This window comes from Sander lucioperca, chromosome 2 (genome assembly GCF_008315115.2).
Source record: "Sander lucioperca isolate FBNREF2018 chromosome 2, SLUC_FBN_1.2, whole genome shotgun sequence".
NCBI lineage: Eukaryota > Metazoa > Chordata > Actinopteri > Perciformes > Percidae > Sander > Sander lucioperca.
In genome coordinates, this window is record NC_050174.1 from 17558718 (window position 1) to 17582856 (window position 24139).

The 24139-nt window shown below is 40.2% G+C and overlaps 1 protein-coding gene across 3 annotated transcripts in view; it reads left to right on the forward strand.

Moving 5' to 3' along the window:
- The window catches only part of taok3a (TAO kinase 3a), a 76068-nt gene that overhangs the window by 25460 nt on the left and 26469 nt on the right, over positions 1 to 24139 (forward strand). For all 3 annotated transcript variants that reach the window (XM_031305401.2, XM_031305403.2, XM_031305402.2), the window contains exons 2-7: positions 7335 to 7454; positions 16335 to 16574; positions 21091 to 21162; positions 22022 to 22123; positions 22441 to 22486; positions 23666 to 23762. In XM_031305401.2, the coding sequence (XP_031161261.1) occupies positions 16443 to 16574; positions 21091 to 21162; positions 22022 to 22123; positions 22441 to 22486; positions 23666 to 23762 (449 nt within the window). In that variant the 5' untranslated portion in view covers positions 7335 to 7454; positions 16335 to 16442. The remainder of the gene's footprint in view (positions 1 to 7334; positions 7455 to 16334; positions 16575 to 21090; positions 21163 to 22021; positions 22124 to 22440; positions 22487 to 23665; positions 23763 to 24139) is intronic.

Genomic DNA, 24139 nt, shown 5'->3' on the forward strand with positions numbered 1-24139 from the left:
TAATCGAATCGTTCTAGAGAGAATCGCGATGCATCTAAGAATTTTTTTCCCACCCCCAGTCATTATTAATGATATTAATTACACCTGTGCTTTTCCTGCTATGGCATGTCAAAGAATTAATTGGAGGTAACACTTTTACAAATGACAGTAATTAACTCCGAACAGTCTTTTTACAGACACAGCGGTCTGGTTACTCGGGGTGACCCAATGGTTCCCAAACTGGAGTGAGGACCCTTCCTAAAGATCACACAATAAATCTGAGGGGTCGTAAAGTGGTTAATTGGATAGAAAAGAAGAGGAAATGCTGGATAAATACAGCATGTCTGTGTAAATGATTAAGGACAAAAATCAGTTTATCATCCGTTTAGTTGAAGATGGCTCCTAAACATGCAGGGTCGCAAATGGACATGACTTTGTTTTAAGGGGTCACATGTCAAAAAGTTGGGGAACCACTGGGATGAAACCTTGCTGTCAACAGTTTTCAGTGAAACTATTTCCTTGGTAGAAAATTATTCTGATGGAATGTATTTTTCTTCCTGTACTGTAAATTTTTGCTTGACTGCCTGTGTGAATCTGTGATTATGATGGACTCAATCGCTACCTTTTTAATATCTTTTTTTTTTCTTCTCTTTTTTATCCTGTCCTCATGCCACTTAGTCTTTTTCTCTTATTTTAATCCCAAAATGCATTATTAGTAGAGATGGCCCGATACCATTTTTTGCTTACCGATTCTGATACCTGAACTTGCGTATCTGCCGATACCGAGTACCAATCTGATACCAGTGTGTCATATATTTTATTATGTTTTAACAACTGTATACTACCATCCCTGTATCGATGTGATATTATTTCTATCTTTGTTGTCGGCCTGGCTCAGGTTAAACTCTTTGTGAAACATGAACAAACACAAACAATGAACGCTCCAGAACTTTCTTTTATTCTCCAGTTTGACAGTCAGTTATAACGGAAAAAGAACATAAATAAACTACTTTAACGTAGATTTTATTTAGGGCTTTATTACGTGGTATCGGATCGGTGCATTAACTCCAGTACTTCCCAATACCAGCGTTTTAGGCAGTATCGGAGCCGATACCGATATTGGTATCGGTATTGGAACATCTCTAATTATTAGCACATAACACTCACACACACAGTCATACTTATCTTACAAGCTCTGCCTATACACTCTTGGGAAAGTGTCCTTCAACATACTCATACATGTACTCTTACTGACCCACAGCCAGAAACCAAATGTATAAGAGATTTTGTCCGAGTTGGAAAGAGAAGATCTAGATTACAGCTTTTCTACACAGAGGCGTTTCAGCCACATTTTTCAGTCCTCCCTCTAATTTAATCCATCCGACTGTCTACAGAGGCCTATTTTTACACATTGTTTTGTATTTTACATGCAAAACCACAGTCCTAGTGTGTTGGGCTTTGTGCGCTTTCAAAATGCCAGTCACATACACTGAATATTGTGCCTGAAAGCATCCTGTGTGGACACAGACAGGGGACTGAAGCTGCTGCTGCTCTGCTAACGTGCTGCTCACGCTACGCATCCTGTGTAGACATGGTGTTAGTGTGAGCCCTGGGGTGATTCAAGTGTAATTTTAGGTTTTTATTTCAAATTCTCCTGGGGACAATGCCTAAGTAAGTGTTGCTTAGGTGCAATGCACAGTCTCTGCAAATCTCTTCTGATTAATTGAGTGGTTTTCTGACATCATTTGCATGAAATCCAACACACGTGGTGTTTGTACAGTGAGTCAGCTTAGAGTAGGTGGCACTGGTGGAGTCGTGCTTTAAAAATAATAAACTGGTACTGTACAAGGGTTTTCAAAAAAATAGAGTTCGACCAAAATGATTGCCCGAGAGAAAATAAATTACATAAACATCAAACTCCCACATTTTGACATGTGTTTTACTCAAGCAGCAACCTCCGGTGCTAAAAAAATAAAGCCAATGCGGAAGTGCCAAAAACTGCAGTTCATGGAGTGGCCACTTGAGACTGACTCCAAAAGGGAGTCAATTGCCATCAAATTAAGTTATATTAAATAAAGTTAAATTGCAGCTTTTATAGCGACATGTGCTGCTTTCCTGCTCTCCAGCTCTCTAGCTCTCTATCATGTTCTGTGTGTGTGTATACAGTGTAACCTGTTGATCCTTATAACCCTCAATCCCTGATTGTGGTAACCATGAGTAACCCTCCTGCTCCTCCTCCCTCACTTTCTCTGATGTGCAAAATTGTCTGTGAGGGACTGTTGAATAATTTAACAGCCTGGTGACGGCGCTCTGTGACACTGCACTTAGTGTGTTTGTTTGTTTGATTCACTGTGTGTGAATGGAAAAAGCAAGACAGTAGACCACACACACTATTGACCAGGTTGAAAAAAAAAAAAAGCTCAGCTGAAAAGGTACTAGCACTGATAGTTGCAAGAGAGGATGAATGGCTTTAATAGAGAAAACTCCAGGCTTTGCTCCGGAGAGACGGACACACACACACACACACACACACACACACCGAACCCTCTGGATCCATGGGATTGCTCTAAAAAAGCTTTCACACTGAGTGAGGGATGGTCGTTGTGTCGCAGAATGTGTGTGACCAAAGCTGTGTGTATGTGTGTGAGCTTGCCTAACATATGCCTTATGTTAGTTTTTCATTATTCAGGAATATTACTGTTTTCTCACCGTTAGTGAACCTTAGAGTTTTTTTTTTTTTTTTTTTTTTTCATTGAAATCCATTTGAAAGAATAATTTTTTATTTAGTGAGGCAACTTTATTCTGTGTGTAAGCCACATAACGGCACCCTCCCCCACCAAAAATGGTTAGGCATTATTCATTTAAACTTTTTTTGCTTGAGTAAATTGCAAAGAATAATCCACTACTTAGTTGACAGACAAACTTGCATGGCATTAGATAAATAAGGGCTGCAACTGCCAAATATTTTCATTATCCATTAATCTTGCAATTATTTTCTTAATTGACTAATCGTTTGGTCTTTAAAATGTCGCCAAATGCCCATAACAAGTTCAAAGAGCCCGGGGGTAAGTCTTTAAATCTCTTGTTTTGTCCAACCCACAGTCCTTAACCCAAAAATATTATGTTTAATATCATAGAAGATCAAGACAACCAGAGATTAATGACATTTAAGAAGCAGGAACCTGCTTTGCTTAAAAAAAATAAAAAGACTCTTCGATAAAACGTGATCAATTGATTATCAAAATAGTTTACAAGTCATTTTCTGTTAAGCAATAATTGACTAATTGACAAATTGCTTCAGCTCTACTGTACAGCTAACCTGACGCGCCAGGTGCTTTAACACAGGGCCATCTGAGAAGCCGTCATTGGAAACACCCCACAAATGCCCTAGGCTTGCTTAATATTGCATAGCTGCCACTTTACACATAAATCCTATACATGGACATGTCTGAGGAAAAAACACTGTGAAAATATTTCTCAAGTGTGAAGGTTAACATGTGTTGTCGTTGTGCGTCTGCTTCTCTACGGTAATTTCCGGTAAATCTGCATCACTGCAAGTGGCTTTTCTCCATCAGTATGGAGATCAAGATGGATATTGACCTAACGCTTTAGGGCAAAAGAGTAGCTGCACTCCTCTGCTTAGTCCAGTTGTGTGAATGATTTGGCTTGGCACTATCGAGAGCTCATCTACTTGACTTACTACAAATAACTGATACGTAGAGGGGAGGATTGCTGCACCTTGCATATTTAACATTGTTGGAAGTGTGGCTTATAGTAGCATTAAACTCCTCAACTTGTTTTAATAGCCAGACACAACTGAACAATGTTCCATCTTTTTGCCAGCATCTCGCAACTACACAATGAAAATGTTTCTGCTTTGAAATAGCCAAAAGCTGGGAAAATCTGGGTAGGCATATATAGGCATACAGACTGTGTAGTAGATTGTCCTACTGTCCTACTAAGATCATTTGCTCAAAAGTCTTCCCCAAAGACACTGATTGTTTTGTCTCTACCGTAGTTAAAATCTGTCATCTCTGGTGACCACTTCATCCCCAGAGTGCTTGAGCAACATGGAAATGTAGAGATCCGTAAAAGGTTGTTGGTGCCAAGTTCAACTTTTAAACATCCACAACACAAGTAGAGTAGTCATTGTGTGGTTTCGGGCTGTTTTTGCTTTAAGGCAACAAGAGGAAATAGTTTCAAATAAACTGCAGATTTAGAGTTGGCCATGGGTTTTAAGTCGGTGAATAGGCCACTTATCTGTCTCGTATTTGTCCCTCAATCCACCAACACCCACATTTATGTTGGCATTAGCCCTAAAGCTAATCTGAGAAGGTAACAGTATTGTTTGTGTGTGTGTGTGTGTGTGTGTGTGTGTGTGTGTGTGTGTGTGTGTGTGTGTGTGTTGCATGTCTCAATAATGTCACTAAGCTCCTGTGACGAGAGCTACCCCAAACTCTCCAAATCCTCAAATCCTGCTTTAGAGTGTGTGTGTGTGTGTGTGTTCTTCACTTCACTTGAAAATGAGTCACTGCTATAAAAATCCACAACATGCCACCCTGGCAGGATAATCAGGACATAATGTTTAGTTTCTTTCTATCTCAATGGATTACTTTATTTTTATCCGGGGAGAATTTTGCGTATTGTGGAAATCGCCTCATATTTGGTTGTCTCAGCTTTATTTAAAGCAGCATTTCTCTAAGGAACATATGATTTAAAAGCACACCTACCTCCAGCATGACTCATCATAAGCCAACCTCAGTCATCCTCAGGCCCTCTGGGAATCATTTTGTGTTGAATTTGTCTTATTGATTACATTCAGGCAAATCAGGGCTCAAAGTTATAGACTAATAAAGACAGACAAGGTATTATAACCAGTTGTATATTTGTTTGTAGTGCTTTAAGTGTGCACATTAGTTCAGATTCACAAAATATATTCACATCTAAGAGCTAGTCAGTTAGACATTTTTAATCTACTGATGGATAATGAGCAATTTTTCTGAAAGAATTGCTTGTTCAACAGTACTTTTACTGCTACTGGCGAAAGGGAATCATTCCCTTTACTAAAAGTACCCCAGGTAGTCACCCAGGAAGTGATGTCATCATGCATACCTGCAGCAGTTTGTTGATCAGTATTTCATAAACTCTATAATTCTTAATGATTTAGCCAACCACAAAGTTTAGCAATAATTATCCTAGATGTATCCTTTAGCAACAGCATTGTTTAGCTACTGTAAATCCTTCAGCTTAGCTGAAGAAAAGCAGTGTTTCCGTTATAGCCTATATTTTGCCGCTGCTTCAGAATTTTATTTTATTAAGTCGCAATTACAATCGTGATATAGGGCACTGAATTTGTCCTTTATCAAGGAAATAATTTGCAGATTAGACCTAAGTGAGAATGAAAATAAAAGTTAGTTGCTGCCCTGAAAGTGGCATATGTTCAGATTGTATCTTTGAAAAGGTACATTTAAAGGCCTTTTTAAGATGGACTTGAGTAAAAGACACTCTAGTACAGTCTCACCTTTTACACTTACTTTTTCTATCTATCTATCTATCTATCTATCTATCTATCTATCTATCTATATTGCTTTATTGTTGGTCACAAATGCCAAGCAGGGTGGAGTGAGCGAGGAGGAAGAGGAGAAGTGCAGCTACAACTTCCCCAGAGGCTCATGCAAGCGTCAGTTTGTGTTATAAATCATTCAGGGACACTCAGAAGGGGCACAATACATTTTTATCCTCCTTCTCTCATCCCTCCATCCTCTCTCCTTTTATTATTGAATGCGGTTCCTCTGAGCACCCAATCTGCCACTCGGCATGATCAAAAAGAGGTTGGTGGGGGGTAGGGTTAGAGGGTGAAAAATTGATAAAATAGGAGAGGTAGAGGAGAAGAAAAAAATCAGCTGTTCGAGTTTGATTTCAAACAAGAATGAAGTATCTCAAAACAAAGGCCACAGGGTCATTTATGGACTGAATAATGGATCTACTGTACTTCCTAATTGGCAGGCTGCTTGTGGACAACAGTTGGTTTTATTGTGTGCTGGTCTTTTAAATGATGATGTGTAGTTCAGGGCCAGGTTGTGTTCACTAGTAAAGTTGTCGTTGCTGCTCCACTTGTTTGTCAAAAACGACACACAGTCCAGTAGCTGACAGCGCTCTGCTGTCAGAACAACTCGCTCTGATTTTCTGACGTGTATTTGTGGTAATGCTGAGTGTGTGTGCATGTGTGAAAGAAAGCATAATATTGAATTTGTGTTTGCCTGTGGATGTGTGCTTGTGAAAGCTTTTGTTTGTTCATAGCACCGTGTGTGGTGTCCTTGATCTCATGGATTTGAAAGAGGATGCGTTTGGCTGTTAACAGGAGCCACATCCCTTGTATAAAATGCCAAGACATTTGGTTTGAGATACCAATGCATTATGGGGCAGACATTGGACTCCCTGTGACCCTGAATACGGACAAGCAGGTGTGGAAAATCAATTAACTTGAAGATGGCTCCTGGATTTTACTATACTAAATACATTGAGAATTGCAGCATTATAAGACATTAGTGCCATGTACAATGTATCATCACCATCTGACTGAGATAACTAACAGGCTTCATACTATACTGGTGATACTGTTAGGGTCATTAGAGATTTTCATTGGCTGTTGAGTCATTCCACCATCTGCTGTTGTGAGGACATTTGAAAGCTTTTCCTCTGTTTGTACTGCAAAGCAGCAATCCTCTGTGCTGTAAAGCAATCATGCAAATATCTTGGCACATGATATAAAATGTATAAATTGCAGTGCAGATGACTGTAGAGACTGCTAGTCTTGTCAGTAATGGTCTTGTTTTCGTTTATATTTCAGTAAAAAATGCAAATGGAGACAAAAAGACAAAAAAAACACTTTATTTTGGCATTTAGCCTAGGTATTTGCAGAAGTTTGACTTAGCTACCGAGTGCATCAGATCCTAATCACTGCACACGTGCAAGACTCATATTTAAAAATAGGGGGTGACATAATAGTCACATTTAGCATTTAGGGCTGCAACTAATGACTGACGATGATGACTTGTTTGTCAGACAATAGTAAATAATGCCGAACACTTTTTTTCCCCCCAATGTTGAAATTGCTTGTTTTGTCCAAAGCCCACAGATATTTACTATGAGTCAGAGAAGACTAAGGCAACCAGCATCTCCACATTTTTGCTTTAAATTGTCACTGATTAATGTTCTTTTGATCAATTAGTACACGTATGATTACAGTTCTTGTCACATTATCACAGACGCAGTTTTCTAATGTATTTAACTTAAATGTACTCTTAATCTAACTATCTAACCCCTCTTCTGTTTCCTTCTCTCTCTTACATCAGGTGCAGTGTTATTCCAGTCATGAGGAAAGTCGGCAAGAAGTCAATTCTGGGCTAAATCTAAAGAGCGAGAAAGAGAGGGAGACATAGACTAGTCACACCCACTTTACACATTTCCTACAGGTAGGTAATACACATCTCTGACACTATCTGGTCTATTATTTTTCTCTATCATCTGTTCCTTGTTTTTCTTTATCGTTGTTGTTATTTATAAACCAATGTCTTTTCTCTTTGTGAAACTTTCAGCATGCAAATAAGTTAACTAAGCCAAATGTCGGACAGGCTATACAGGTGATTTATTTGGTAAGCAGATTGTGTGTGTGTGTGTGTGTGTGTGTGTGTGTGTGTGTGTGTGTGTGTGTGTGTGTGTGTGGATTGAATACTTTAAACTGGAAGCCTGCCAGCCCAGTTTAACAGGTTTGATGTCTGATTTTAAAGTTGCATTTGTCAGCTACACATCACTCTTAATTTATTGTAGCCATGTAACTGCCCTAGTCATTGTGTTGTGTTAAATGACTAGAAATTAAATATTGCAGTTGAATCTGGTTGACAATGGTAGCCTTGAAATGCAGACTTTTGTTTGACAATTTATTTTGAAAACCACGGTTTTCTGGTTTTTGCTTTGAGTTTCGAAATGTTTTGCTTTAATTTTTCATAGAAAATTGTCTTGCTCTGTAATCTTTAAGCTGTAGTGAGTATAGGAAGCTGGAGGTTTGACTGTGGCTTGTGTCTGTGGCTCGGAGTTTTGTGAATTGAGTAATAATGTAAATCCTTATGTCAACTTGTCATCATCGCACAAACCAACAGGTAGTTCTTTAAAGGTCCTATGACATGCTGCTTTTTGGATGCTTTTATATAGGCCTTACCCCGAATTTCCACCGGTTGCGGAACGTCTGCGGATCCGCTCTGGAACGTCGGCGGAGTCATTAGGTTTCCATTAAAGTCAATGTGTGTATTTCCACTGACTGCGGAACAGCTGCGTTCCGACTCCAGCACAACTCTGGCAATCCGCAGCCCTCCGCAGCAGATACGCAGAGCTTCTATTTTTGCCGGACGCCAGAGAGCTCCGCAGCAATTCAGCACACAGCAGATAGTGTGGGAGAGGAAGTCGAGCACAGAAACAAAATAAAACATCCGGTTAATTTTCAAAATAAAATACACCGTGCTCATGGCGGATCATATTTCCCTGCACTACACCTTGAAAACACAACACAGAGTTGTTTCCCCTCTACTCCTCTAGATGGAAATAAACTGTTGTTGGTTTTGTGGTTCTATTCTACCTGAATTTGCGAGATCTAGTGGGTCCTCGTGACTACAGCTGTCGGTCATGGCCGCAGCCGTACCGCAACAAATCTGGACCTGGTGGGTGTTGACGGACGGCGGAGCACGGAGCCGATACGCAGCGTAGCCGGTCTGCAGCCACCGGTCCGCAGCCATTACGCATTCGGTGGAAATCCATGGTTAGTGGTCCCCTAATACTGTATCTGAAGTCTCTTTCCCGAAAATTCAGCCTTGGTGCAGAATTACAGCCACTAGAGCCAGTCCCACAATGAGCTTTCCTTAGGATGTGCCATTTCTGTGCAAGGTGGAGGGTGGGGGTGTGGCCTTGACCAGCTTGCGGTCACGGTTGTAGCTCTGTTTCCTCATGGGCGGGCCAAATTCTCTGGGCAGCTGTGGGTGGTGGGCAAAGCAGAGAAAGGGGAGGTAACCTTTCCCCTTATGACGACATATAGGAAAGATTCCAGATCGGCCCATCTGAACTTTCATTTTCTCAAAGGCGGAGCAGGATACCCAGGGCTGGGTTTACACCTATTGCCATTTCTAGCCACTGGGGGACCATAGGCAGGCTAGGTGAACTCATATTAATGTTAAAACCTGTTATTGATATTAAAAAAGCTCCATAAAGTGATATTTTCATGCCATGGGACCTTTACTCACAAGGTTAGTGGTTCGATTCTGACTCTTCCTGTCCAAGCATCAAACATTGAACCTAAATGTTGCTCCTGATGGGCATTCCAGTGCCTTGCATGTATAAATGTGTTTGTGAATGGGTAAATGAGAGGCAAACTGTAAAACGCTTTGTCCGGTAAGGTAGAAAGGCACTATATAAATGCAGTCCCTTACTTGCAGGCTGGTGAACTTGAGGGCAGAGTACATGTGATTTTCAGACTGGCCAGGGCTGTCCAATTCCACAGTCCACAATAAAGCCTCATGGTAGCTTAAAGGGACATTCTGGACTTGAAAAGTCACAGGAAGACAAGGTTTAAAGTTGAAACTTGGCTGGGTTAGCTCAGTTGGTAGAGCTGGCGCACATATGTAGAGGTTGATTCCTCGACGAAGAAGGTCAAGGGTACGGGTCCGTCTGTGACGGTTTCCTGCAGGTCTTCCCCTGTTGAAAATAAATTATAGGTCCGCGGTTCAAGGCCAGATTTATAGGCACGGACCTTATCGCCAGCTGCACTTCGTCAACTTCTCTTCAAGTTCTCTTCAAAGTATGAAAAAGTCCCAAAACAAGGTCTCAGAAATCCACACAGAGTCAGAGTCAGATGTGAAATAGAGAGTTTAATGTGCTTCGAAAGGAATTCTACACACAATAAACCCGAGCAAGTACCGGAAAGCTTGCTAAAGATTTCTTTGTTCTACTGCGTCTTATATTTGCCTAAGACAGACTATCCCCCAGAAAAACCCTCCAATGACCACCTTCAGAACATGCTCTGTAACAATTCAATTGGCTACCTTGGAGTCTAAGACCCTCCTTTTGGGGAATTTCCACTTGTTGGAGGCATATTGCTGATTCAGCTTATTTTTAGCTGAAGTTGCGTTTTCTAAAGTTTATCTTTGGGGCATGGGCTCCTCGCCAGTCTTTATGTCTGCGGCTGTGTAGCGCGACTGAGTGCTTGCACGAAGGGGGGAGAGTCTGTGTAGCAGTAAGGAAGACCCAGGGAAGCACTAGGAGAGAGAAAGTCTGTGACTCCCACCAGGCAGATACATTTACGTTTTCTATCTATATCACATTGATACACGTTGTATATGTCCCCATAATTCAATTAAAAACCAGATTTATCAAATTTTGACACAACACCCCCCTCTCTCTCTCCCCTTTCATATCTCAGCTTTCCTATCAATTAAAGGCAGAAATGCCCAAATGGAAAAAAAGTTGAAACTGACTGAACTTTGAGTGCAGTGGCGAGATGTTAAATCCGAGTGGCCTGCAACGCCCAAAGGACCACTGACGCGATGTTTGGTGACTCTGCTCTCTCATCAAGAAAATTCTGCTGTATTAAAATGTAGAGGGCCTTAGGATCTTTATCTCAGGGTTTAATATGAGAATAATAATAGCAGTGTAATATTCAGCTGTTTAAAGTAATGAGAAGTTGTACTCGGTATATTGAATATTTTACTGTATAAATATGCCTTCACAGTCACACATCCTGCAAAAAGTGTGAGTGTGGATACTGTTCATACAAATATTTCAACTTGACATAAAGACGGTGAACACTTCAGACACTTCTAGTACATATGACTGAAGTCCACAAGGGTCCAGTCTGGAGAATCAACATTTGAATTAAGCTATTTTATTATTAAGGTTTTGTATGTTTGTGTAGGCATACATGGATACCTATACCCTACAGTATCCATGCATCCATACAGTGTGTATTGAGTCACAGGAGGAACAGCCACTTCAGTTTTTCCATTGATTGATGTTACATTTGGCCCTTTTAAATTGGCTTATCATCACCATACAACCTGGCATTGTGTATTTAAATAGGCTTCTATATTATTCATAACGAGGCTGACCCATTTAATGTCATGCAGGAGGCACACACACGCATGCAGTACTCTCCAGGGACCTTGCATTCTGGTGAGATGTAAGTCTCTATCTTCTGGCAGTCTTTAAGTTTTTTATTAGACAGGATTATTGAAGTGCAGTGATTTAATTTTTTTCTATGGGTGTGTGATTCAGGTTTCCTTGCGCACTCATACCTCATACATGTGCAACCTCACACCTTCACACACACAACTCCAAAGCTCTAAGCCTGCTCTCTATAATGTCATGATAGAACTGAATCATTACGTAATTCTTATTATCTTTCTCTCTTATACACATACTACCGTCACACTATGTGTCAATGCACAATTTAGCAGATTTACCAGTTCTTTTTTTCCATTTCTGATTAGAGCTGGTGATTTTAATCCCAGTAAGAATTCCCACAGTCTGCCTAATTCCTGTTCCTGCCTAAAGCCGGTAGGGGGGCCAGTAAGCCGCTAAACCCCCTGGCTGTACACACGCACACACACACACACACGCACACACACACACACACACACACACACACACACACACTCGGGCACTTGTGTGCTCTCAATGGCGTAATGGCACAGATATATATATTTTTTGTGCACATATAAATTCAGAAGATGCACTTGCACTCATAAGAATACAGGCAAACCCAGGAGACTGAGTGTGAAACGAATGATAAGAAAATCACATTTTCTTCCTTGTCAAAGCTTTCATTTTTAAAACAAAATGACCCTAGTGAAATGAAAGTGAATTATTATACTGTAGAACTGAAAGAGTTAAGAAGCAAGACTGAGGTAACTCATGTAGGATAAGATAGGAGGGAGAATGAGATGAATCCACTTTTCAAGTGTCCACACATAAGGAACTTGGTGTTTCTGTAAAGCTGTTCTCTATCAAACTCAATCTAACATCTCAGTAAAGAGATGTTTTCATGCATCCATATTGTCCACAAATGCACATACAATTTTGAACATTGTATTTTGTATATTTCAAAATACAATCTACAAAATTGACCTGTTAATTCCTGTGATCTTGCACTCGCAAGATTTAATGCAAATTCAACCATCCCTGCATTATTTGCAAGAACTTGAATCTTTTTATTAATCGTCACAATATTTTACTGGACCTGAAATTAACCGAAAATAAAAAAAACAACTTTGGATTGTTTTTTAATGCTAAAATTGTATTGGAAACATAATTATAGATTTTTTTTTTTTAACAAGTTGTGTTCACGCATTGACTTGGACAACTCTTTTTTTAGAGCTGCATAAAATAATCAATTATTTGTCAACTATTAAATTAATCACCAACTATTTTGATAATCAATCGGTTTGAGTAATTTTTTTATGAAAAAGCTTCTTAAATGTCAATATTTTCTAGTTTTCAGTCCTCTATCACAGTAAATGGAATATCTTTGAGTTGTGGACAAAAAAAGACATTTGAGTATGTCATCTTGGGCTTTGGAAAACACTGATCAACATTTTACACCATTTTCTGACATTTTAAAGACCAAACAACTAATCGATTTAATCGAGAAAACAATCGACAGATTAATCAACAATGAAAATAATCATTAGTTAGTTTTTTAAGTTTTTGTATCACTTTTATGTCGTGGTTGACCTGGATTCAGTTCAAAATGTTGTGAACAGTTTCATTTTTATCTATTATTCACTATCAGAATGTGGCTCTGTCTGAAGCCATGTCCTTCTTCCTTCTAAATAAATATGAAACAAAATCAATACTGGCGATTGACTTACATTTCTGGAAAAATATTGTATCGTGTATATTATTCTTGCATATAATTGGCTAAGAGTAGACAATGGCATGTCCCATTTAAAAAATGTCTGTTGCAGCACATGGTATAGAGCCATATCCAACAGCCTGATGGGCTTGGTCCTGTAACAACATGTTGGTACATCAATTAGTCATAACAGCACCAACAGGGGCCCTGGGGCTGGGAGAGTATTTGTTTGTTTGTGTCTTTCTGCTTGTGTGTTTCTTGTGTAAGCATGTTGAACTTTGGCCCACAGCATGTGTTCATGTACAGATACAACCATCGGAGAAGTCCCAGAATAAGTTCTTTAGATCTTGTGTCTATAAGATTGCATTTACCGAGTTGAAAATGAATTGTACTGGCCTATGTGAAATATTAGATATCAAAGATGACAAAAAAAGAGTCTGCAGTCCGCACACTAGACCCCGCAGTAACTCACACGCACGGCGTCTCATTTACTCACTCACACACCAGTTTGTGTATGTAAGGCTACACATAAGTACAGTGTCATGCAGTTGTGTGTAGTAGTGCACATGTAGTAAAGAATTCACACACACACACACACACACACACACACACCGATCATTAATTCTGTCTAAGCCATTTGCCTAACAGCTCTCTCTCGGCACAATACCATTCATAGATAAGTAACCATACACACACACACACACACAGTGAACTGTCAAAACACTGGGCTTTGCTGGGTTAGTGACGGCTTTACCAAACCCCCCATGTTACAACCTGTTGTTGCCACGTTGCATCACTTCACACATCTTCGAGGAGGAAGAGTGAAAAAGAGGGTGAGAGGGAGGTGTGCAGAGTCTCCAGAGTGATCACATGACATCAATGGTCGTTTGCTCCATTTTTAGCTCTTTTACTCATCTGCCGACTAAAACTGCTTTCAAAGCTCCTTCACATAAGGTAAAACTGTAGTTGTGTGTGTGTGTGTGTGTGTGTGTGTGTGTGTGTGTGTGTGTGTGTGTCAGTATCTAAAGTAGAGCTCAAGCAGGAGAGATGAGACAGACAGCGCTGATGCAACCAGGAGACACACAAATTCACTAAACACACATGTTCACACACAAGTTCATATTGTAGGTAAACAGATAGAAAACACACACACACACACACACACACACACACACTGACTATACAAGCACATAAATGAATACTTAATAGCAGTGTAACCAAGTGTTTTTCATTGAATTGCTAGCAACCATGATTAGGATATAAGAAATATCTGCAACCTAGAGGTTGTATGCATACAGTTACATTGCTATGCTGTACTCTACAGTTCATTCATCATTCGTCACACCTCGATCACAGGCGTGAAGGTCTCAGCTGAAGGCTTCATGCTTTTCAAAAATGCCTCACTGACATAGAGATGTCCGAAGGCAATAAACATGTAAGCCTGTGTATGTGATCTTTCACATTATGTAAGCGGGTAAACTGAAACCATGTCTGTTGTTTATGTTGCAACCCGTGGTGGTTTCCAAGCATTTTCTGGGGCATTCTTAGAGAGAAACCAAAGCCATGAAATTCACTTTAGTCAGGCTACAGTACAGCAGGCCGCCATTCCCAATGCTGAGATGTTATGTTAAAGCAGCTTTATAAATGGTAGCAGGATGGCATGATGTCTCAGGGGACCTTTCCATATAAGACAACGTATGTGTTCTTGTTGACGTTTACTTGGCCAACACACTGCTCTCACCTGCTGTAGCGATAGCTAATATAAAAAGAAATAAATTATATTATTATTATTATTATTATTATTATATAGTTCCCTCCTTTATATAACCAACCTTGATGCTCATCTCCCCCTCACTGACATGAGCTTCAGCTTCTGGACTCAATATGTTTCCAAAGTTATAAGGTAAATGATCACCCATGTCTTACCCTCCACTCTACAGGGTAACAAATAACAAGCATGTCATAATGTAGGCCTTCAACACCTGAACACTGGCAGAATTGCTTTGAGCTGCCTTGAGCCAGTGTAAGTGTTGAGAGTATGATGATGCTGAACCTTAAAGGCCGCTTTATGCTTCTGTGTCAAATTGACAGCGTACCCCCACAGACCCCTCTGCATCTACGCCGGACCCTACGTCGTAGCCTGACGTGCACCTCTCGAAAAATGTAACTACACGTCGCTCGGCCGTGGCTGGGTAGCGTTGCATTTCCCCTGACTCATTTCCTGGTTCTCCTTCTCCATAAACAACATGAAATCAAGGAGAGGGTTAACTTTTCCCGCCAAATATTTCCCACCGTGGTCAGAAAGCACAGGGGAGACACTTTGTTTCTCTCACTATGACTCTAGACGCTGTACTCACTCCGAAGCTAATCGCCGTCACTCTCTCACTTCTCCCTCGCTCTATCACCCACTCCCAATAAATAGCAATATTTACTCAGAAGTTGTAAAATACATGAGATGCACAACACGCAAACATAATGCAATGTGCAGATATTTAAAGCAAAAATATAACCATCGCATTGGAGAAAGTTTTTGAATCGGGTCATCGTTCAAGTTTCTCAATGAAATAGTCTAGCCTGAGTATCTCATACCAAAAGTAATCCCTTCCAAAGTCTTGAGGCTGCCATCTTTATATACCTGGTGCAATGGAACAGAGGGCACAGGACTTTTGCCTTTAAGACTGATATTTTTGGAGTGGGTGTGATGGCTTAGATCCTATTTAAGAGCAGGGGATTAGGATGATGCTGATGCTTAGTGTCTTGGCCTGTGTGCCTTGCTGCCTCTGCCTGTATGTCAGCTTGCTCTGTGTGGGGCTGGCCTTTGGAGCCAGATTTGCTTGCTGCATCTGGCTGATGTGCACAGAGATGAGAGAGAGAGAGAGACTATGTGTGTGTGATGCATGTGCAGCGAAGCTAACTGGAGCAGAGTGTCCAGGATGCATACACGCTTGACGGCCTGGCTGCAGCCTTGTGATACAAAACATTTAGCATTAGTGTGTGTGTCTGTACGCACACAGGCATGTAGGGATATGATGCATCAGTGACTCAGCTTCAGCTGTCGTGTGTGTGTGTGTGTGTGTGTGTGTGCACTCTTTACGTGTCCAAGTGTGACTTGGATGAGCAGCAAGACTAGACAGCTAGCCATCATCATGTGGATGTCTTTTTTTTCTTTGTTATCAACTGTCCATGAGATGCACAAATGCAAGCACATGATAGAAAGGCAGGCACACAATATGATACACACACACACACACACACACACACACACACTGGTCATTGATACATTGGAACATCCAGACACTGATTTATAAAAGTTTAATATTTGCTTACTTGGTCAGGTAAAAATGATCTTGCATACAGGAAGTGATGTGTTTTAAGTTTTCTGGCAAGTGTTAAATTGAAGAGGATCTGCACAGCCTGAAGAACAAACAAATGTCACAATCTTGTCCATTCTGTTTCCCAGGTCTAGCTGGCCAATGCCGGGGACGTCGTGGACATCTGGTGGCGGCAGCAGCAGCAGTAGTGTGTATATGAGCGTCGTCCCCGGCGCCTAGCTGATGTCCAGCCCATAATGCCGTCATCCACACGGAAAGGAGTTCCGAAGGACCCCGAGCTGGCTGACCTCTTCTTCAAAGATGACCCTGAGGATGTCTTCTGTGACCTGCACGAGATTGGACATGGCAGCTTCGGGGCCGTCTACTTTGTAAGTGCCAATTTAACAATTTTTTGTAATTTAAAAGCTCCATACATGTCCTCTGTTGAACTAATTTTAACAGAGGACATTGTATATACAATGAAAAAAAAATGACCTTCAAGCTCTTGGCATGACCATATTATCAGGACATTTCAGATGACAATCTTGAAATAAAGTTTTGTCTTTCTGAATTGACCATATCTTTTTGTATTAAGTCTCACTCAAATCTTTTTCAACACCATTTGCCAGTATTGCAAGTCAATTCAAACAAAGATTTAAAGTTTATTAATTGAATATGGCTGGACATTAAAGGCATTGAAACGTTTTGAAAGTTTATAGCTTTTGGGACTAAAACAACAAAGATGTAGTGGTGATGCAGTTGGTTGTAGAATTTATTGGCTGTCCATTTAGTGAGAGTTTCATAGTTCAGAAGGAAAACAGCATGTGAATGAGGGGCTGGACCATTTACTTAATACTACCATTAGGCAAGGCACTCATAGCCCTTTACTACATGGCAATTATTATTACACAATTATCACTTTGATTACTCTACATATGCATTTATCGATTAATTGATTGAATGTTGTAAATGTTGCCTGCTACATTATGGCTGTCTGAATGCAATTAAGTGGAGACAGATTGCCTCTCAGCACTTTCTTTGTAGTCTTTCTTATTAATCTCATCATCACTAATTACTCGTCAAGCCTTTGATTCTAAAGCTGCGTGGATAGGGGGTTGACAGCACATCACATCTCTCTGCTCTCTCTTCATTACTTCTTCAGTCCTCTCCTTTCCTCCTCCTCTTCCTCTCCTCCTCTCCTCCAGATGCAGGGCTGGGAGCGATAAGCCTCCTCCCTCCCTCCTACAGCTTCTTTCTTGCTATAGAAAAACAGAAGCTGTCGATAGTGGGGCAGGATTTTCTTGGCTAGCAGGGCTTTACCATCCTCTTCTATCCCGTGTCATTACACACACACACACACACACACACACACACACACACACACACACACACACACACACACACACACACACACACAGCCCCAATACATCACTAGTAACCCTGGTGCCCATGTCCGTCTGGCTCCAATGTGTGTCTAAATCCTGCCCTGATGCCAGCAGTATGTTCACTGACACACTTATGCTTTCCGCATTACAACTGGTACACTGCTAGCTTTAGCTGTTAGCCAGAGCAGCTTTTGTGAAAGTACTCTAAAATATATACATTTTCTTCAAAGTTTAAATACTGAAATGACTAATAACTGCTAGTAAATATAGGAAGATACAGTACATATCTATATCTATATCTATATAGATATATAGCAAATATCACATTATGATGACATTGGTTATCATTCTGGTATAACAAAGCAACAACAATAACAACAATAAGATGTGCTTTTACAATACTTAGATGTAGTTGTGTTGTCTAACATTTAAGAGGTAAATGTCTGCAACACTGGTACTGTAAAAGATAGCTGCAGGTTAAGTGCACAATAGAAGGGAAAGGTACAGTGGCACAGTTTTTCCTATTGTAAATTTGTCCATAATCTTTAGGTTATTACTGTATGTATATGCATGCATAGTCAAAAAATGTATGCAACTGTATGTGCATCAATAGTTTATGCATGTTCAGATAGGGAGGAACTCCATTACAGAAAAGAACCAGGGGGATTCCCCCTGCTGGGTATAAAGGCCCATTACCCACACACCACTATAGTGTATGCTGAATGAATTGGCCTCTTGTAATTAGGGCCCGAGCGCCGACAGCGTCAGCCGGCGAAGCCCTATTGAAACTGCTCCGTTTATTGTTATTCTTCTCCCCAATGAATCACTTCAATAAGAAAAGTTATTAAAAGCTTGAGTTTTCGTCCAACGGTGTGGGCGTGGCGGCCATTTTGAGCATTTACTGATGAACGAAGAAGTTTTTGTAACTTGAGTGTACATTGTCATATCTGCCAGAAATTTCTCACGATTGACAAGGGTCCATGCCTGAACACATCTATAAGCAAAAATTGACTTTTGGTTATAGCGCCCCCTGCTGGAAACAGGAAATCAGCCTTATATGACAAACCGATTTACATACTTAACTTATAATGTGTGGTCTACATGTGATACTGAGTCGCCCCCCTATACTTTAACCACGCCCGTGTAGTCAGGCCACGCCCCCTTTTATGGCTTTTGAACCGTTTAAGGTAGAGTCTTGTGTGAGGTATCATTGAACTCAGCAGAGTGTTCCTTTTTGATTGGTTATGGTTTGATCCGCCCCCTATGATTTAGCCATGCCCCTTTTTATAACTAAAGACCCGTTTGATGTAGACTATTGTGTGAGGTATCATTGAACTCAGCAGAGAGTTCCTTTGTCATTGGTCACTGTTTGGCCTGACCCCTATTCTTAAGCCACGCCCCCTTTCATAACTAATGACCCGTTTGATGTAGACTATTGTGTGAGGTATCATTGAACTCAGTAGAGACAGTGTTTCCTCTGTTGATTTGACCATGGCGGCCCCCCACGGCAACATTTCTGCCCCCCACGGTATCAGAAATAGGGCTGCATTGTTAGAGTGCATGTCGGAGAATAGCGCCGACACACAACGATAACTAGCCAGTTGAGATTGTGTGTGTGTACGTCCTTGAGAACTGTAAGTCATATAACTTATGTTGTCAGTTCATTTAAGCCTGGTCTTGCAAATTTAAATTAAGTTAACTGGTGATTTTCGTTGTTTGTATTCTTCACCTGCGAGCTAAATTGCACGTGGCTGTTGATTCGATAGCGATTGCTGAATGCCCTCGCCCACGTTTGTATTTTAGGTGCATTATTTACATCCTGAAGTAGTTACACTGCATTAAGATAATGTAATTAATAGTGGGTTTATTGTTATTTGCTACAGAATGCTTAGCCTATATGTCAAGATCAAAGTTGGCCTATATAGTAACTAAAAAAATACAGTTCAATCACAACATAAAATATGCCTCATTGTGTGTGTGTGAATAGAGGTGAATAAATATATTAGTTTGTGTTGCAGCAAAGTGTCAGTTCCGTTTCATGAGGGGGGGTGCGGACCTGCCCCCACTGCTAAAAAAAATCCTAAAGGAAACACTGAGAGAGTTCCCTTTTCATTGGTGACGGTTAGCCCCGTCCCCTGTACTTGGTACGACATTTAAAATACACCATTTCCAACGCCACACACTCCACTGTGTGCTCTGTGTCCAACCGTTGCACAAATGCAGGGTCACGTGGAGCGGCGTCCGCCAGTAACCCCGACGCGCACTAAAGAGCGAGGGCCCGTCCAACGCTGCTTGCAGCTTCAATTATTTATGCACCCCCTTCTTCTGCAATGACAATAAGCCTGAGTGTATTTTAATATTTCAGTGTTACATAATTTATTTTTCTCTTCTCTATAGCTGACTATCTATACATTACACCAGTGGGAATGGCTATTATGCATGAACTGACAGGCAATCATTGGGATCAAATGAATCTGAGAAAAAAAATCAAATGGGAATACTCTGTTGCCTGCTGTTACGGTAATTCCATTTGAATCTCAACATGAATTTCCCATTCATTTGAAAGTGGAATGAAGCCGATATAAGGGCTTTGGCTGAGCTGCAGCGTAGCTGTTCCTGAGGCAAAATGCCTTTTGAGGTTAACACCACGGGTTTAGCATGGGCATGTGGATGTGCACAGACAACACAAACCTAACCCTAGCTGCAGAACACCCACATATCAATTACCTGCAGGCTTCCCCTAATCACGTTGTAGAGTGCTTTGATCATGCGGAAATTTGTTTAAATTCAAATGAGAGAATCTGTTACTGCCGTATCACTCAGCTGTAGAGGTATTGCTTTGTGCAGGCATTATGATGTTTCGCATGCACTGACTATATCCAGCTCACATCTGAATCACCCTTAAGAAATGGCATGAGTTGATGACACTTTACTTTAACCCCCTATTTAGCACAAGTATATAACATTTTATAAAAGGTTTATAACACACTATAATGTAGTTGTAAACAGATGTTAGTGTTTATTAATGTATTTGTCAACAACATATACCCCTTCTGTGGGAACCCATAAGTGGAGATAATGGATGGAAATATTATTAGGCCTAAATGTTTATATAGTGCTTATATGCTAAACAGGGTAGTTAAAGTAACGCATAACGGAGTTACTGTCCAATGAAAACTCATTCCTTTCAATTCAATTTGGAGAATCCTTCCCCCGTTGCATGTGATGCTTTTGTAAAAATGTGTGAAACTTAATGTAAAGATTTAACATTTTAGCCTACTTAATCAGGAATATGTATCGTTCCAATGTCATGTCACATACAACAATTTAATAACTTTTATAACCAGTGTGTTCTATCAATGTGTTCTATCAATGTTACCATATTCTTTTTATAGAGTGTTATAACCAGGAGACCAAAAAAAAAGCCCTGTGATCATGTCTTGTGAGGGGATTACTGTTTGTGTGTTTGTGTGAGAGTTGTCTGCAAGTAAGAGTCTGATCCCTCTGTTTTCTTCTCCAGGCACGTAACTCCTACTCCAACGAGGTGGTGGCCATCAAAAAGATGTCCTATAATGGCAAGCAGACTACCGAAGTAAGAAAAACTTTCACACACCGGAGCAAATAGACATGCCAAACGTTAGACAGAAGCCTTTACAGAAGCCACTGTAAAGGCATCACTATAATTTAGTATTTGTGTCTCTGAACCATATCTCAAGATCAAGTGGACATTTGGTCAGCCCACAGTCAGTGTATTAACGTTTATTTCTCTTGCTTTGGCACAAATCTGTTAATAATGTGAGCAAGAGCTCAAATGCAAAAAGTTGTTCTCTAATGATATTCACCCAAAGCTTGACACTAGCTTGTGAGATGTCTCATGTATGATGGTTAGTTACCCTAAAGGAACAAAAATGTGAAAATAATTTAAAAAAGAATTACTCACCACCAGATGCAAGGATTGAAACAAACATGTGCCTCCCTCAAGCAAACCACTGAAAATGTTTAGGCACAAGCAGATTTTAGAAGGCGTCCTATGTGATCACAGCTTACGCTTCAGCTGAACTGGAGGCCACATCTCTGTGGTTTAGGAAACTTTATTCTCTTTATAAACCTTTGAGGTGTGTTTTTTTGCGAGGGCTCTCGCATGACATTGTCAGATTGTTCCTAAGTAGCTGAGGCGTCCGGTTGCTATAATAACTCTTCGGGTAAGCATAGAGCCAGCTCTCATTTTTTGCATTTTACTACTCTGTTTATCATTTACCTTGGTGAAAAAAAATCCTGTCTGTCTATACACACAATTGTATCAGATGTATAAAGTCCATAATAACCTGTGGTTACTACAGTGAGGCGAACTGCACCATTTTAGTCAAAGTCACAGCAATGCCCACTTAAGTGTTTCTGTGATTGTACCTGTATTGTGTCACCATCTGTGTGTCTAAATTTGTTTTTGGCAGAAGTGGCAGGACATCATTAAGGAGGTCAAGTTTTTGGGACAGCTGCGACACCCAAACACAATTGAGTACAAAGGCTGCTACTTGAAAGAAAACACTGCCTGGGTGAGTGGATCCCTCTCCACATCTCCCTTTGTCCCAGTTCCCCTCTTTGTTTCAGTCTTGCAACATTGTTCGTTTTATCTTTTTCTTCCCGTCCTCTTTGTCTGATTCTTTTTCTCTTTTCAGACTGCCTACTACTGTTTCTCTGCATATGTTGTAATCAGTACCACCTCCATTGCAGACATCATAATGTGATTAGTTTGCAGTAGAGAACAACTTCACAAGTTTCCACAAACTTGACCCAAAGCTTTGAATTTGTGATATTTTATGATGCACACCTGGTAAATGAGTTATTCAGCTGTAACTGTATTCTGTTTCAGCTGGTGATGGAGTACTGCCTGGGCTCTGCATCCGATTTACTAGAGGGTAAGTGTATTTACTAATGCTTAATGTGCACACACATATTTAAACTAAACTATTTTTATTGTCAGTATCAAGGTGTTTATGTTAGCATTTTTTGAAGAAGTCACTGCACCTGGCCAAGAAATAGTCTCTAAACCCCCCATAAAAACCTTGTTGTTTTTACATTTGGGTTATTGTATGCGTTAAACAAATGAGATATACTGTCTTGATTAGTAAGCTTTAGCTGACTGCAGTAGGATTGTCTTGACTAGACTGTATTCTACATGTACCTATTATACCTAATTTTCATTTCAGCAGCTGAATATGAACATCATTCCAGGTTACTGTATGACTGTAGTTCATGAGGTTTTGCTATATACTTAATAGACATGAGGACCTGCCTGTTATAAGATGGCTGCATTTATCTTTTAAAACCCATACAACTTCATGTTCTGTGGTTTTGTAAACCTTACTAAATAACAAAACAGAACAAAGTAGTCCATACATGGTTTTTGAGTAACTGAATTTAGCAACGTTATGTGGTCTGACTTGTGATGTTACATTGAGCACTTTGATTAATAAGATTTAGACAGATGGAAGACCATATCTGTGTTACTTAGATTTAGTTTCTAGCTTAACTACTTTTTCTAAAAACCAAAAAACATTTACAGTTTTCAAAGCTTGAACCTCCTTAACTGTCCACCCTCTAAGCATTCCTGACCTGGACCTAATGTGTTATTTTAAGCACCTATGTGTGTACTCGTCACTGGCGTAGATACACAGTCATGACAGTGGGCCCTGGCCTGTTTTTGGGACTTTTCTCAAACGAAATTTCTCAGTCATAGTTCTGCTGTGACCTGTTGCCTTGGCACGTAGTCTCTCTGTTACTGCAACAGTCCACAGGGAGCCAGCTTAGGAGCCTATATCACAACTGTTTACATCCATATGGTAGATGCCAAATGGGAGTCCTTTCTTACTGCCATATCAGCAGGACAGATTGGTATAAAAAAAAATGTATTACTGAAACTGTGATGTTTTGGTTGCCATGACTTTGATCATGCCTGAAGTCTGTACTTCATAACTATATGCAGAAGCTTTATTTATTATGGAGGCCTTTGTGTAGAGCTGTTATAGTTCATTATTATATAATTGAAGTCTTTAGAGGGTTCCTACTCATTTCCACTGTACTAATTTCTCCCCAAGTTCATAAGAAACCACTGCAAGAGATGGAAATTGCTGCCATTACCCATGGTGCCTTGCTAGGACTGGCTTACCTACATTCCCATAATATGATTCACAGGTGAGTCAGTTCATTTCTTAGCTCTAAACATTTCCCAACAGGAACATACAGTGACTTTAGAAAAAACATGATAAGACTTTAAGATGAGATGAGAGCTACTCATGTTCTCCCTTTATTGCGTTTACTAATAAAGCTGTAAAACCTCATCTCTGTACTAACCTTTCCTCCTTCTTGAACTTTGCTGTTGTGACACCAGTGAGACTGGAAGTAACAACCCTCCTGTCTCACTTGTGTTAACATTATTATATTTGATGGCAGACACAACAATGGCACTGTATGGATCATACTCACTGTTCTTTGTCATCGTAGGTCTCATTGCAGAAATTTAAAAACGCATAAAAACCCATTCAAATGAACATATCAAATCTATAAATACA